Source organism: Aedes albopictus, chromosome 1, assembly GCF_035046485.1.
Source record: "Aedes albopictus strain Foshan chromosome 1, AalbF5, whole genome shotgun sequence".
Lineage (NCBI taxonomy): Eukaryota > Metazoa > Arthropoda > Insecta > Diptera > Culicidae > Aedes > Aedes albopictus.
Genome location: NC_085136.1, coordinates 34,547,211 through 34,561,682, shown reverse-complemented (window position 1 = coordinate 34,561,682; position 14,472 = coordinate 34,547,211). Strand labels below are relative to the sequence as shown.

Sequence of the window (14,472 nt, the reverse complement as noted above, 5' to 3'; positions counted from 1 at the left end):
CTGTGATTCTTCAACGAATTCCTCCGGTGATTCCTCCTGGAATTCCTCTTGAAGTTTTTTATGTGATACCTTCAGATATTCCTACAGCAGTTTTCCAGGGTCTCTTTGAAGATTTATCCTGTCCTATTTATGCAGTGATTTTTTCAAGCATCAATCTACAAACTTTTTTGGGGATTTCTTCTGGGATTCCTCTATTATTGTTTGTTGCAATGCGACTAATGTTTGATTATCTTCTCTCAATTCCAGATAATTTTCTCTGACTGTGCAGTGGATCATCTTTATCATCATCACCATCACAATCATCATCATCATCTACGAAACGAGGCGTCAGAATCAGCGGCAGCGCCCTTATCAGAATGCAATCAACAGCCGCAGCAGCAGCAGCGACGACGGCAACGTCCGACGACGATCTAAGGTACCCGAGCAGTGCCAGTGCCCTTTCGCCGCCGGATTCCTCGTTGGACGATTTGGAAGCGGAGTACGACGACGACCTGGGCGACGACGGGCTGGATTCCGGCGAGACCGGAGGCGTGGTGAAGAAGCCACACTTTTTGGACTACGACAACAAACCGCCGGCCGGGCTGGAAGATCAGGTGGTGTTTGTTGGCCAGCCTCGGAGGTCGGCGGCTGCCGCCGTCGTTAACGGAGGAAGCATGGACGAGAGGACGAGGGAGAATGCGGCGATATCCCAAAGCGTCGTGGAAGAAGGTTCTTCGATTGAAGTGCCGCAGGAAATAAGAGGAAGAGGTACGTGGCCAGCGGCTGCAGGTGGTTCCGGTCAAGGCGCGGCCAAATACGCCGGCAGACAGAACCATTCCATGTACAACGATATGTCGGAGATTTGTCCCAAGATGGAATGCGTATACTCATTGCTGTCGATGTTGGGATCAACCAATTCCCTGGAAATGTCGACGAAGTTTATGGAACTCTCTAAAAATCGCGAAACTTGCAGCGCCCTGCGTCGATCGGGATGCATCCCACTGTTGGTGCAGATCATCCACAACGACCCGAACGAAACGGCGCGCAGAAATGCCCGGCAGGCGCTCAACAACGTGATCTGCTGCCATCCGGATGACAAAGCCGGACGCAGGGAAGTCCGTGTGCTGAAGCTGATCGAACAGCTGATTGAGTACTCGGATCTCCTGAGGGACTACACGGAGGAAAGCCCTCCAGACATTAGGGACGTCATAGAAGACCCGGAGAAGCATCCGATCCAGCCGATCACTACCCTCATGAAGATCAGCTTTGACGAAGAACACCGGCACGCCATGTGTCAGCTGGGTGCCCTCCAAACCATCTCCACGCTGATCCAAATGGACCATGCCATCCACGGGGCAAAACCCAGTGCCCCGAAGTGCATCACAATGCGCCGTTACGCCGGAATGATCCTCACCAATCTGACCTTCGGCGATGGCAACAACAAATCCCTGCTCTGCTCGAACAAGAACTTCATGCGGGCCCTAGTCGCCCAAATCCAGTCCAACAGTGATGAACTGGTCCAGGTCACGGCTTCCGTCCTGCGGAATCTCTCCTGGCGAGCGGACAGTGTCATCAAGCAGACCCTCAGTGAGATCGGCACGGTCAAAATCCTCACGGGGGCGGCCATGGTTTGCACCATCGAGAACACCCTCAAGTCGATCCTGTCCGCGCTGTGGAACCTCTCGAACCATTGCCCTCCGAATCGTTCGGAGTTCTGCGAAGTGGAAGGCGCCCTCGAATTCCTCATCGATATGCTCACCTACGAAGCGCCCAGCAAAACGATGAGCGTCATCGAGAACGCCGGCGGAATACTCCGGAACATTTCCTCGCACATTGCCCTCCGGGAAGACTACCGGCGGATTCTCCGCAAGAAGAACTGCCTCAAAATACTCCTAGAACAGCTTAAGAGTCCCAGCTTGACCGTGGTAAGCAACGCTTGCGGAACTCTGGGAAACCTCTCCGGAGAAAACTACGAAGACCAAAAGTTCCTCCGGGAGAACGGTGCCATTCCGATGCTGCGGTCCCTCATCTACAGCAAACACAAAATGATCTCCAACGGAAGCAGCATGGCGTTGAAGAACCTGCTGAAACCACCGGCCAACTCAATGATGGCCAACGCGGCTGGTTCACCTGCTTCCATCCCGATCGTTCGACCCGCAACCGGAACCGAATCCCAACGCTCAGAGCTCCCCACCCTGAACGTCCGCAAGAAGAAAGCTCTCGAACAGGAACTCGAAGAAAAATTCCTCCCGAAGGGCCTCCGAGAGGAAAAGGACATCTGCACCAGTCGGGTATCCCCCGAGGAAGAAGACGACGAAGAACCCGACGAGGAGGGTGTGGTCAATCCGAATTCGGTGCACATCCGGCTAGTACCAAACCAGGAAGACGAACCGGAGAAACCCGTGAACTACAGTCTGAAGGAGGAGGAAGCCTACCAGGACTACCAGGAAACGGACATCGACCAGATAACGGACTACTCGCTGCGCTACGCCGAGAACCAGTCCGGAGAGGATTCCGACGAGGACAAATCCGCCAACTATCGGCGGTCGAATCCGACCGACGGCATGGGTGAGATGGCAGAGGATACGGTCAAGTGCTACTACACGGAAGGCACACCGCAGATCATCTCCAGCGCGACGTCGATGAGCGATTTGCGGGTTCAATTGGGCGGAGGCAGTGGTGCGGCGGCTACGGCGACGGCATCGCCCAAGAATGGCACCGTTCCCAAGTCGAACCCGATTCCGATTGGGGGTGGGGGCAGCGGTGGAAGAGTTGTGGAAGGTGCAGCCGCAGGAGGTGGAAGTAGTGCCAGTGGGGGACAGTCTGTGCCAAAGGCGCTCGGAGACACGGGATGCAATACGCCGGATAAGCCGTATAATTATTGCGAGGAAGGAACGCCGGATTTTAGCCGGGATGCGTCGTTGAACGTGTTGGAATTGAGTGCCGAGAGGGTAAGTTTCAAATTTCTTGTTTAATTTTCATTTATTTCATTCATTCCAAGTAGAATTCCCTTCAGAATTCTAGTAGAATGCCCTGTGGAATTCTAGTAGAACTCCCTGTGGAATTATAGCAGAATTCCTAGAGGAATTCCAAATGAATTCACTGTAAAATACTAGCAGCCTCACGGGATTCTAGCACAATTCCTCAAGGAAGTCTAGCAGAATTCCTCGCGGTATTCTAGCAGCACTCCTCACGGAATTTTAGCAGAATTCCCCATGGAATTCTAGTAGAATTCCCCATGGAATTCTAGTAGAATTCCCCACGGAATTCTAGCAGAATTCCCCACGGAATTCTAGCAGAATTCCCCACGGAATTCTAGCAGAATTCCCCACGGAATTCTAGCAGAATTCCCCACGGAATTCTAGCAGAATTCCGCATGGAATTCTAGCAGAATTCCGCATGGAATTCTAGCAGAATTGCCCACGGAATTCTAGCAGAATTGCCACGGAATTCTAGCAGAATTGCCCACGGAATTCTAGCAGAATTGTCCACGGAATTCTAGCAGAATTGCCCACGGAATTCTAGCAGAATTGCCCACGGAATTCTAGCAGAATTCCCCACGGAATTCTAGCAGAATTCCCCACGGAATTCTTGCAGAATTCCCCACGGAATTCTAGCGGAATTCCCCACGGAATTCTAGCGGAATTCCCCACGGAATTCTAGCGGAATTCCCCACGGAATTCTAGCGGAATTCCCCACGGAATTCTAGCGGAATTCCCCACGGAATTCTAGCGGAATTCCCCACGGAATTCTAGCGGAATTCCCCACGGAATTCTAGCGGAATTCCCCACGGAATTCTAGCGGAATTCCCCACGGAATTCTAGCGGAATTCCCCACGGAATTCTAGCGGAATTCCCCACGGAATTCTAGCAGAATTCCCCACGGAATTCTAGCAGAATTCCCCACGGAATTCTAGCATAATTCCCCACGGAATTCTAGCAGAATTCCCCACGGAATTCTAGCATAATTCCCCACGGAATTCTAGCAGAATTCCCCACGGAATTCTAGCAGAATTCCCCACGGAATTCTAGCAGAATTCCCCACGGAATTCTAGCAGAATTCCCCACGGAATTCTAGCAGAATTCCCCACGGAATTCTAGCAGAATTCCCCACGGAATTCTAGCAGAATTCCCCACGGAATTCTAGCAGAATTCCCCACGGAATTCTAGCAGAATTCCCCACGAAACTCTAGCAGAATTCCCCACGAAATTCTAGCAGAATTCCGCACGGAATTCTAGCAGAATTCCCCACGGAATTCTAGCGGAATTCCCCACGGAATTCTAGCGGAATTCCCCACGGAATTCTAGCGGAATTCCCCACGGAATTCTAGCGGAATTCCCCACGGAATTCTAGCAGAATTCCCCACGGAATTCTAGCAGAATTCCCCACGGAATTCTAGCAGATTTCCCTACGGAATTCTAGCAGAAATCCCAACGGAATTCTTGCAGAATTTCCCACGGAATTCTAGCAGAATTTCCCACGGAAATCTAGCAGAATTCCTCACGGAATTCTAGCAGAATTCCTGACGGAATTCCAGCACAATTTCCCACGGAATTCTAGCAGAATTCCCCACGGAATTCTAGCAGAATTCCCAACGGCACCCTAGCAGAATTCCCCACGGAATTCTAGCAGAATTCCCCACGGAATTCTAGCAGAATTCCCCACGGAACTCTAGCAGAATTCCCCACGGAATTCTAGCAGAATTCCTCACGGAATTCTAGCGGAATTCCCCACGGAATTCTAGCAGAATTCCGCACGGAATTCTAGCAGAATTCCCCACGGAATTCTAGCAGAATTCCCCACGGAATTCTAGCAGAATTCCCCACGGAATTCTAGCAGAATTCCCCACGGAACTCTAGCAGAATTCCCCACGGAATTCTAGCAGAATTCCCCACGGAATTCTAGCAGAATTCCCCACGGAATTCTAGCAGAATTGCCCACGGAATTCTAGCAGAATTCCCCACGGAATTCTAGCAGAATTCCCCATGGAATTCTAGCAGAATTCCCCACGGAACTCTAGCAGAATTCCCCACGGAATTCTAGCAGAATTCCTCACGGAATTCTAGCAGAATTCCCCACGGAATTCTAGCAGAATTCCCCACGGAATTCTAGCAGAATTCCCCACGGAATTCTAGCAGAATTCCCCACGGAATTCTAGCAGAATTCCCCACGGAATTCTAGCAGAATTCCCCACGGAATTCTAGCAGAATTCCCCACGGAATTCTAGCAGAATTCCCCACGGAATTCTAGCAGAATTCCCCACGGAATTCTAGCAGAATTCCCCACGGAATTCTAGCAGAATTCCCCACGGAATTCTAGCAGAATTCCCCACGGAATTCTAGCAGAATTCCCCACGGAATTCTAGCAGAATTCCCCACGGAATTCTAGCAGAATTCCCCACGGAATTCTAGCAGAATTCCCCACGGAATTCTAGCAGAATTCCCCACGGAATTCTAGCAGAATTCCCCACGGAATTCTAGCAGAATTCCCCACGGAATTCTAGCAGAATTCCCTACGGAATTCTAGCAGAATTCCCTACGGAATTCTAGCAGAATTCCCCACGGAATTCTAGCAGAATTCCCCACGGAATTCTAGCAGAATTCCCCACGGAATTCTAGCAGAATTCCCCACGGAATTCTAGCAGAATTCCCCACGGAATTCTAGCAGAATTCCCCACGGAATTCTAGCAGAATTCCCCACGGAATTCTAGCAGAATTCCTCACGGAATTCTAGCAGAATTCCTCACGGAATTCTAGCAGAATTCCTCACGGAATTCTAGCAGAATTCCTCACGGAATTCTAGCAGAATTCCTCACGGAATTCTAGCAGAATTCCTCACGGAATTCTAGCAGAATTCCTCACGGAATTCTAGCAGAATTCCCCATGGAATTCTAGCTGTATTCCGCTCGAGAATCTATAACTCCTAGGTCCCGAAGTTCTGCTAGAATTTCGCAGGGAATCCTACTTGAATTTCGAAAAAAAAATAGCTAGTATTCCGAGAAGAAATCTTCTAGAATTTCAAGGGGAATTCTGCTACAATTCCGAGAGGAATTCTGCTATAATTTCGAGGGGAATGCTGCTAGAATTCTGCTAGAAATCCCAGACGAATTCTGCTAGAATTCCCAGAGGAATTCTGCGAGAATTCCCAGAAGAATTCTGCTAGAATTCCCAGAAGAATTCTGCTAGAATTCCCAGAGGAATTCTGCTAGAATTCTCAGAGGAATTCTGCTAGAATTCTCAGAGGAATTCTGCTAGAATTCCCAGAGGAATTCTGCTAGAATTCCCAGAGGAATTCTGCTAGAATTCCCAGAGGAATTCTGCTAGAATTCTCACAGGAATTCTGCTAGAATTCCCAGAGGAATCTGCTAGAATTCCTAGAGGAATTCTGCTTAAATTCCTAGAGGAATTCTGCTTGAATTCCTAGAGGAATTCTGGTTGAATTCTTAGTGGAATTCTTCTAGAATTCCCCGAGGAATTCTGTAGAATTCCCCGAGGAATTCTGCTAGAATTCCCCAGAGGAATTCTGCTAGAATCCCCAGAGGAATTCTGCTAGAATTCCCAGAGGAATTCTGCTAGATTTCCCAGAGGAATTCTGCTAGAATTTCCAGAGAAATTCTGCTAGAATCCCCAGAGGAATTGCCTTTAAACTTTGAGCACATTTATCTCTGAATTCGAGCACATTGGTCGTTCTAACCAAGCCTTCTACCTTTCTTTTGCAGGATCAGAAACTCTCCGGAAAACTTCCTCCGGAGCCGGAATCCTCGGACCAGCCGGCCACCCCGGCCACCCCTGGTGGAACTCAGCATACCAGCAAGCAAGTCTCGTTCCTCAACACGGCCGACGAAACGCCACTCATGTTCTCCCGGACCAGTTCGATGGGTTCCCTGTCCAGTGCGGAACCGATCTGCACCGCGGACGACAAGAGTTCCATCATCAGCGAGTTCAGTCGGTTCGCTTCCGGTGTGATTTCGCCGTCAGAACTGCCGGATTCACCGACTCAGAGCATGCCACACTCGCCGCGACGTGCAGGAGGATTGATGGCGAAGCCGGGGCCAAGTGGAAAGCGGGAGGATGCCGGCGGAAGACCTCCGACGATGGAACCTACGAAGAGCGCCTTTGAGGACACGGTCAGCAAGTTTGATGTGGAAAATACGCCGGCGGTGTTCTCCTGCGCGACCAGTTTGAGCAATCTGAGTATGGATGATAAGGAGGATGAGGAATCGAAGGCGGTGGTGGGTGGGATGGTGGTCAAGGGACCTCCGGTGCTGCCGATTCCGGAAGGTAGCGCTTCCGAGGATGGGGAATCGGATCGGGATGACGATTTCCTGTTGGAGTCCTGTATCAATATGGGAATGAACGTGATGGCGCGGAGTGCGGAAGACAAGAAGAAGAAAAAAGAGGAAGAAGTGGTGGTTCCTCCGCCACAGGAGCAGGAAGATCTGTTGCAGAGGTACTGCACCGAGGACACTCCGGCGCGATTGTCCAAGGTGAATAGTAACTGTGATTTGAGTGTACTGTCGATGGATTCGCGAAATGGACACGAATCGGATGAGAGCTCGACGGTCTCGGCGGAACAGAATGACCGATTGGTGGAGGAATGCATCCGAAGTGGAATGCCCAAGCCAAAGAATCCGGATGGTGGAGGTTTCACGAGGAAAGAGAATCCTATGGTCATGATGCGAAATCCGGCTCACATGGGACCGCTGTATGCAAACGATGAGGTCAATAACTTCTACGTAGAGGACAGTCCTTGTGCCCACTCGACTATATCGGCTTTGTCGGATTTGACGGTGGCTTCGGAAGCACCCAATGGAGTGAGGAATGTCTACAAGATCTCTTCTCTCAAGGGGAAACAACCTCAGTCACAGGGAGGAGCGCCCTTCGCACAGGCTCCGGCAGCGAATGGTTCCTTGAGCTCGCTTTCGATAGAATCGGATAACGATGACCATCTGTTGGACGAAGCCATTGCTGCCGGGATAGGTTCCAACAGGGCCAAGCAAAAGCAACCGACGTTCCAAGCGGTGCAGAATCCACTTCCGCCGGTGAACCGAATGACGGCAGCTGCAGCGGATGCTAATGATTCATTGGACTCCATAGATTCCGTAGACTCAAATGATCCTCAAAGCAATTCCCTTCTGGAACAGTGCATTGAGAATGGTATGAAGAAACTCACGGAGAAGCATACTGAACCGGGAGGCTTTGAGCTCCGGGCAGGAATGAACTACGGGCAACTTGGGCCACGCCCTCCAGCACCGGCACCGGACGAAAGTATTCCGGATTCGGAACGGGACTACGAACTGCTGATGGAGTGTATCCAGAATGGCATGCCCAAGGGCAAGAACAGCCAGCTAGCGGTCGACCTTACCAGAAACCTGCAGCGATTGACCATTTCCGGTCAATCTTCCAGCCACAACAACAACCCGCTCGTGTCGAATCCAAAAAACGTGGACACTACGCCTGTGGTTACGAAGGATGTCGGTGCCACCAACGTAATGTCAGCAGGCGTAGTAGCAGTAGTAGAAACCACAACCACGGTCAGCGGAAGCAGCAACACCAGCGGTCCCGGCATCACCACCATCAACAACATCAGCACCAGCACCACCCCCCGGTCATCCATCACTACCCGTATCATCAACAGCAGTTCCATCACCACCACCAGCATCACAAAAAGCGCACAGGAGTCAGCGGAACAACCGGAAACGCAGGAGGAACACCACTCCCGACAGCATCCTCGTCAGCACCTGCTAGCTTCTTCCATCACAGCCAGCAACACCAGCAGCATGATGGGCCAGAGTGGATTTGAGAGTTTGATGGAGCGCTCGAACGAGTTCCCGGCCTCGGTGGCAGCCCTGGCCCTGACGGGAGGTCTCATGAGCTCGTCGTCCGCTGGCTGCTGTACCACTAACAGTAGCGAGATGCAGATGTCGAACGAATTCCTGGTGGAGGAGTTCACCCCGGCCAGCAACAATAAGCACAAAGATCCGGACCTGATGCTGAAATCGGTCGAGCGGCTGACGCAGGAACTGGTTTCTACGGCCGAGTACCTGCGTACGGTTTCGTCCAGCGGTGGCGACAGGATGGAGCACAACACTTGGGACGATGATGTGACCACTGCTAACGATGTGTCGTTCCCTAGTTTGAGCGTCCAGGCGCCGATGATTTTGCATTCCTGTGATGATGACGATACGGCTACGATCAGCGATGAGGTAAGTGTCTACACAGTTGCATCGGTTTCACATTTCAATTAAAATCTTCGTTTCTCCTCAGGTTGACTCCAAAGCGTTGGATGCCTTGGAGGAGCAAACTCCAATGAACGAGAATCGACCGCTTCCGGGTTTCCTGAATGGTAGCAACGAAGACCTTTCCAAGGACGAGCTTCACTTCCAGCTGGGTGGCGAAGTTCAGCATCCGATGGTCGGAGGTCACTTTACCCATGGTACCGACGGTTTGTCGTTCAGCACCGTTTCCACGTTGACCAATTCGACGATCATCGCCATGGAAGCTACCAAAGTGGCCAACAACCTGCAGAATATGGCGATCGTCGAAAGTGCGGAACTTGATTTGAGCAAGATTCATCCTCCGTTCGGATCGGACAGTATTTTGATATCGGATTGCTCAGACTCGGAGATGACATTTCGGAATGAATGCCGAAGGATTACGCTACCAAGTGGATTGGTAGCGAAGCGAGCTTTGGGTCATGCGTTCAACGATAGCTTGAACTCATTGAACAACTTGGACAGCATTGGACCGCCGTCGATCATGGACGAGTTGATGGATTCGATGATCAGCGTGGCTAGCATCACTTCCGAAGTGGTCGACGTGGACAGTGGCCATGCGGGAACTTCGGATCTGAACGTCAGTTCCGGTCACTCTAGCTTGACGCTGAATTCTAGTCTAGAGAACTTGATCAAATTTTCGCCGACTATGAACGCCGGTGGAAAGAGCACTCCCATCAGTCCGAAGAGGGCTGAAAGGAGACAAGCTATGAAGGACCGTTATAAGACATATACCATTCCCAAAGCGGAGCTAGTGGATCTAAACCAGACAGCGGAAGATGAAGCAATCGGATCACCGGATGTTATGGTAGGTCATAACCTTAAACGCGGGCTTCCTCTTGTAGGTTTAGTAATCGAATCTTTCTTTCAGACTCCAACCCCAAGCAATCCGTCATCTCCTTCACCGAAAAAATCTTCAAAGGAGCGCCGCCAGGAAAACAAGTCCCGTTACGAAACGCAGGTCATCACTTCCGGAAGCTTCCTGGCTGATCGCATAGCCAGCGGCTATCAGGAGTGTCCTCGTACTCCGATAGCCTCCATCATTGCCAAACCTGTGATTTTCTCTCCACTGACTCTGCACTCACCGGCTCCGATGTCCTTGGAGCGAGTTCTGTCTCCGGAAGTCCCACCGGCAGACGATGAAGATGACGATCCCGTCACCTACACGATTCAGGAAGCCCAACGAAGGAAATCCTTGGAGCAGAAGATCCCCAACATCTCGGCGCATGACCAACAGACGACCATCACAGCTCTTCCTACGGTGCAACCCAAAACACCCCTCTCCAGCCCCAGCAAGGTACCAATCAAAACAGGCAGTATTAAAACCGCTGCAAACCCGGCCACTCCGTCGGCGGAACCGGTTAAAACGGTTCGCGGTACGAAGAAACCCCCGTACGTATCGCCCTACAGGAAATCGGTGGTATCCGCTCCGGCCGTCATCACTCGTACCCCGGCCGTCCCCGGAGCAGTCAAAAAGGACCTCAACGCTGGACCACAGGCCACCCCTAAGCTACGAACCCAAAGTTCCCTCGTGGAAAGCTCCAAGACTCGTCCGCAGCCTCTGAAGGCCCGATCCAGCATCGGTTTGAAGCGGAACTCGCTGGAAATGAACGGAAATGGATCGATTCGAAGCAGCACCAGCAGTAGCAGTTCGGACGTTTCCCGGCTGCACACCCGGCAACCTTCGTGCGGAGCGATTGGCGGAACCAGGACTAAGGTATGACCAATCTCTCCCCCTCCCCTAACAATCTCTAGCACAACCCTCTTCTCGCTCTCCAGGTCCAGGATTCGCCGGCCCCTGCGCCGCCACCGAATCTCATCCGCCAGGGAACCTTCACCAAGGACGAACCAACGAACCCGGAAGTTCCGGTCGTAACGTCCGCTCCATCAACCCCGGCGAAAACCCTGCGTAAACCAGGTTCGATGATCCCCAATTCGGCGTCCTCCTCACGGCTCACCACCATCGCCAAGTCTCGGATAGTGTTGCACAAGAGCATCAGCATGGATGCGAGCAAGACCACTCCAAGCACACCCACAGCTGGTACCCCGGTCGGTGAAAGCACCACCCCCATCAGCAGTCGGTTCCGGCTGACGTCGGCACGGACCTCGCTGATCGACTACAAAAAGCCCAACTCGACGGCCTCCAGTCGGCTCAGTACCCCGATCGGTGGCAGCAGCGAGCCTCCAGCGACGCCCACCAGTCCGGGATCGATGATTCCGATGCGGCGGAAGAGCGCAATTGCTGCGCTTCCCAAGCGGACCAATTTGACGATGAAGTCGAATCCGGATGTGCTGAAGGGCAAGTTGGACGGGGTGAGGAATGCGTTCGTGAGGACGGCCGCTTCCGCGGTGAAAACCGGAACGCGATGAATTCGCGTGGTGCGGAACTCGACTGAGATGACATGATATTGGCTTGGCTTGTCGATGGACGGGACGGACGTTGTGATAGGGGTTTGGTGATTCGGAGTGGATTGGTTTCCAGGGAGGAGCATGGCGTGGTGTCAGTTTGCTGCAGTATTTTTTAAAGGTAAGTAAAATTCTGTCTAGAATTCCTCCAGCATTAAAGCAGAATTCCTCCGTTTTCCTCCAGAATTAAAGTAGAATTCTTCTAGGATTCGAGTAGTATTCCTCCGGAATTCGAGTAGAATTCCTCCGGAATTCGAGTAGAATTCCTCCGGAATTCGAGTAGAATTCCTCCGGAATTCGAGTTGGATTCCTTCGGAATTCGAGTTGAATTCCTCCGGAATTAGGGTAGAATTCCTCCGGAATTCGAGTAGAATTCCTTGCGGAATTCGAGTAGAATTCCTTGCGGAATTCGAGTAGAATTCCTTGCGGAATTCGAGTAGAATTCCTTGCGGAATTCGAGTAGAATTCCTTGCGGAATTCGAGTAGAATTCCTTGCGGAATTCGAGTAGAATTCCTTGCGGAATTCGAGTAGGATTCCTTGCGGAATTCGAGTAGGATTCCTTGCGGAATTCGAGTAGAATTCCTTGCGGAATTCGAGTAGAATTCCTTGCGGAATTCGAGTAGAATTCCTTGCGGAATTCGAGTAGAATTCCTTGCGGAATTCGAGTAGAATTCCTTGCGGAATTCGAGTAGAATTCCTTGCGGAATTCGAGTAGAATTCCTTGCGGAATTCGAGTAGAATTCCTTGCGGAATTCGAGTAGAATTCCTTGCGGAATTCGAGTAGAATTCCTTGCGGAATTCGAGTAGAATTCCTTGCGGAATTCGAGTAGAATTCCTTGCGGAATTCGAGTAGAATTCCTTGCGGAATTCGAGTAGAATTCCTTGCGGAGTTCGAGTAGAGTTCCTTGCGGAATTCGAGTAGAATTCCTTGCGGAATTCGAGTAGAATTCCTTGCGGAATTCGAGTAGAATTCCTTGCGGAATTCGAGTAGAATTCCTTGCGGAATTCGAGTAGAATTCCTTGCGGAATTCGAGTAGAATTCCTTGCGGAATTCGAGTAGAATTGCTTGCGGAATTCGAGTAGAATTCCTTGCGGAATTCGAGTAGAATTCCTTGCGGAATTAGAGTAGAATTCCTTGCGGAATTAGAGTAGAATTCCTTGCGGAATTAGAGTAGAATTCCTTGCGGAATTAGAGTAGAATTCCTTGCGGAATTCGAGTAGAATTCCTTGCGGAATTCGAGTAGAATTCCTTGCGGAATTCGAGTAGAATTCCTTGCGGAATTCGAGTAGAATTCCTTGCGGAATTCGAGTAGAATTCCTTGCGGAATTCGAGTAGAATTCCTTGCGGAATTCGAGTAGAATTCCCTGCGGAATTCGATTACAAGTCTCTTGAGATTGAATATTTGGGATTAGAGTAGAATTCCCTGGATAATTCGAGTAGAGCTCCCTTGAAATTCAAGTAGAACTTCCTTGTCATTCGAGTTAAACTCCCTTGGAATTCGAGTAGAATTCCCTTGTAATTGGGACAGAATTCCCTGCAGAATTCGAATAGAATTCCATTGATAGTCGAGTAGAATTTCCTTAGAATTCGCGGCGAAATTTGAGTGGAATTCCCTGCGCAATCAATATAGACTTTCCTACGGAATTGGAGTAGTATTCCCAGCGAAATTCAAGTAGAATGTCCTGTGGAATTCGAGTAGAATTCCTTGCGGAATTCGAGTAGAATTCCTTGCGGAATTCGAGTAGAATTCCTTGCGGAATTCGAGTAGAATTCCTTGCGGAATTCGAGTAGAATTCCTTGCGGAATTCGAGTAGAATTCCTTGCGGAATTCGAGTAGAATTCCCTGCGGAATTCGAAGTAGAATTCCTTGCGGAATTCGAGTAGAATTCCTTGCGGAATTCGAGTAGAATTCCTTGCGGAGTTCGAGTAGAGTTCCTTGCGGAATTCGAGTAGAATTCCTTGCGGAATTCGAGTAGAATTCCTTGCGGAATTCGAGTAGAATTCCTTGCGGAATTCGAGTAGAATTCCTTGCGGAATTCGAGTAGAATTCCTTGCGGAATTCGAGTAGAATTCCTTGCGGAATTCGAGTAGAATTCCTTGCGGAATTCGAGTAGAATTCCTTGCGGAATTCGAGTAGAATTCCTTGCGGAATTCGAGTAGAATTCCTTGCGGAGTTCGAGTAGAGTTCCTTGCGGAATTCGAGTAGAATTCCTTGCGGAATTCGAGTAGAATTCCTTGCGGAATTCGAGTAGAATTCCTTGCGGAATTCGAGTAGAATTCCTTGCGGAATTCGAGTAGAATTCCTTGCGGAATTCGAGTAGAATTCCTTGCGGAATTCGAGTAGAATTCCTTGCGGAATTCGAGTAGAATTCCTTGCGGAATTCGAGTAGAATTCCTTGCGGAATTCGAGTAGAATTCCTTGCGGAATTCGAGTAGAATTCCTTGCGGAATTCGAGTAGAATTCCTTGCGGAATTCGAGTAGAATTCCTTGCGGAATTCGAGTAGAATTCCTTGCGGAATTCGAGTAGAATTCCTTGCGGAATTCGAGTAGAATTCCTTGCGGAATTCGAGTAGAATTCCTTGCGGAATTCGAGTAGAATTCCTTGCGGAATTCGAGTAGAATTCCTTGCGGAATTCGAGTAGAATTCCTTGCGGAATTCGAGTAGAATTCCTTGCGGAATTCGAGTAGAATTCCTTGCGGAATTCGAGTAGAATTCCTTGCGGAATTCGAGTAGAATTCCTTGCGGAATTCGAGTAGAATTCCTTGCGGAATTCGAGTAGAATTCCTTGCGGAATTCGAGTAGAATTCCT

General features: G+C 50.2%; 1 protein-coding gene across 1 annotated transcript in view; it reads left to right on the top strand.

Moving 5' to 3' along the window:
- Positions 1 to 14,472, top strand: part of LOC109428533 (adenomatous polyposis coli homolog) — a 33,623-nt gene that overhangs the window by 12,827 nt on the left and 6,324 nt on the right. Inside the window, exons 2-6 of the mRNA XM_029855874.2 lie at positions 247 to 2,930; positions 6,698 to 9,184; positions 9,246 to 10,061; positions 10,125 to 10,970; positions 11,033 to 11,780. Coding sequence (XP_029711734.1) covers positions 357 to 2,930; positions 6,698 to 9,184; positions 9,246 to 10,061; positions 10,125 to 10,970; positions 11,033 to 11,623 — 7,314 coding nt within the window. The 5' untranslated portion in view covers positions 247 to 356 and the 3' untranslated portion in view covers positions 11,624 to 11,780. The remainder of the gene's footprint in view (positions 1 to 246; positions 2,931 to 6,697; positions 9,185 to 9,245; positions 10,062 to 10,124; positions 10,971 to 11,032; positions 11,781 to 14,472) is intronic.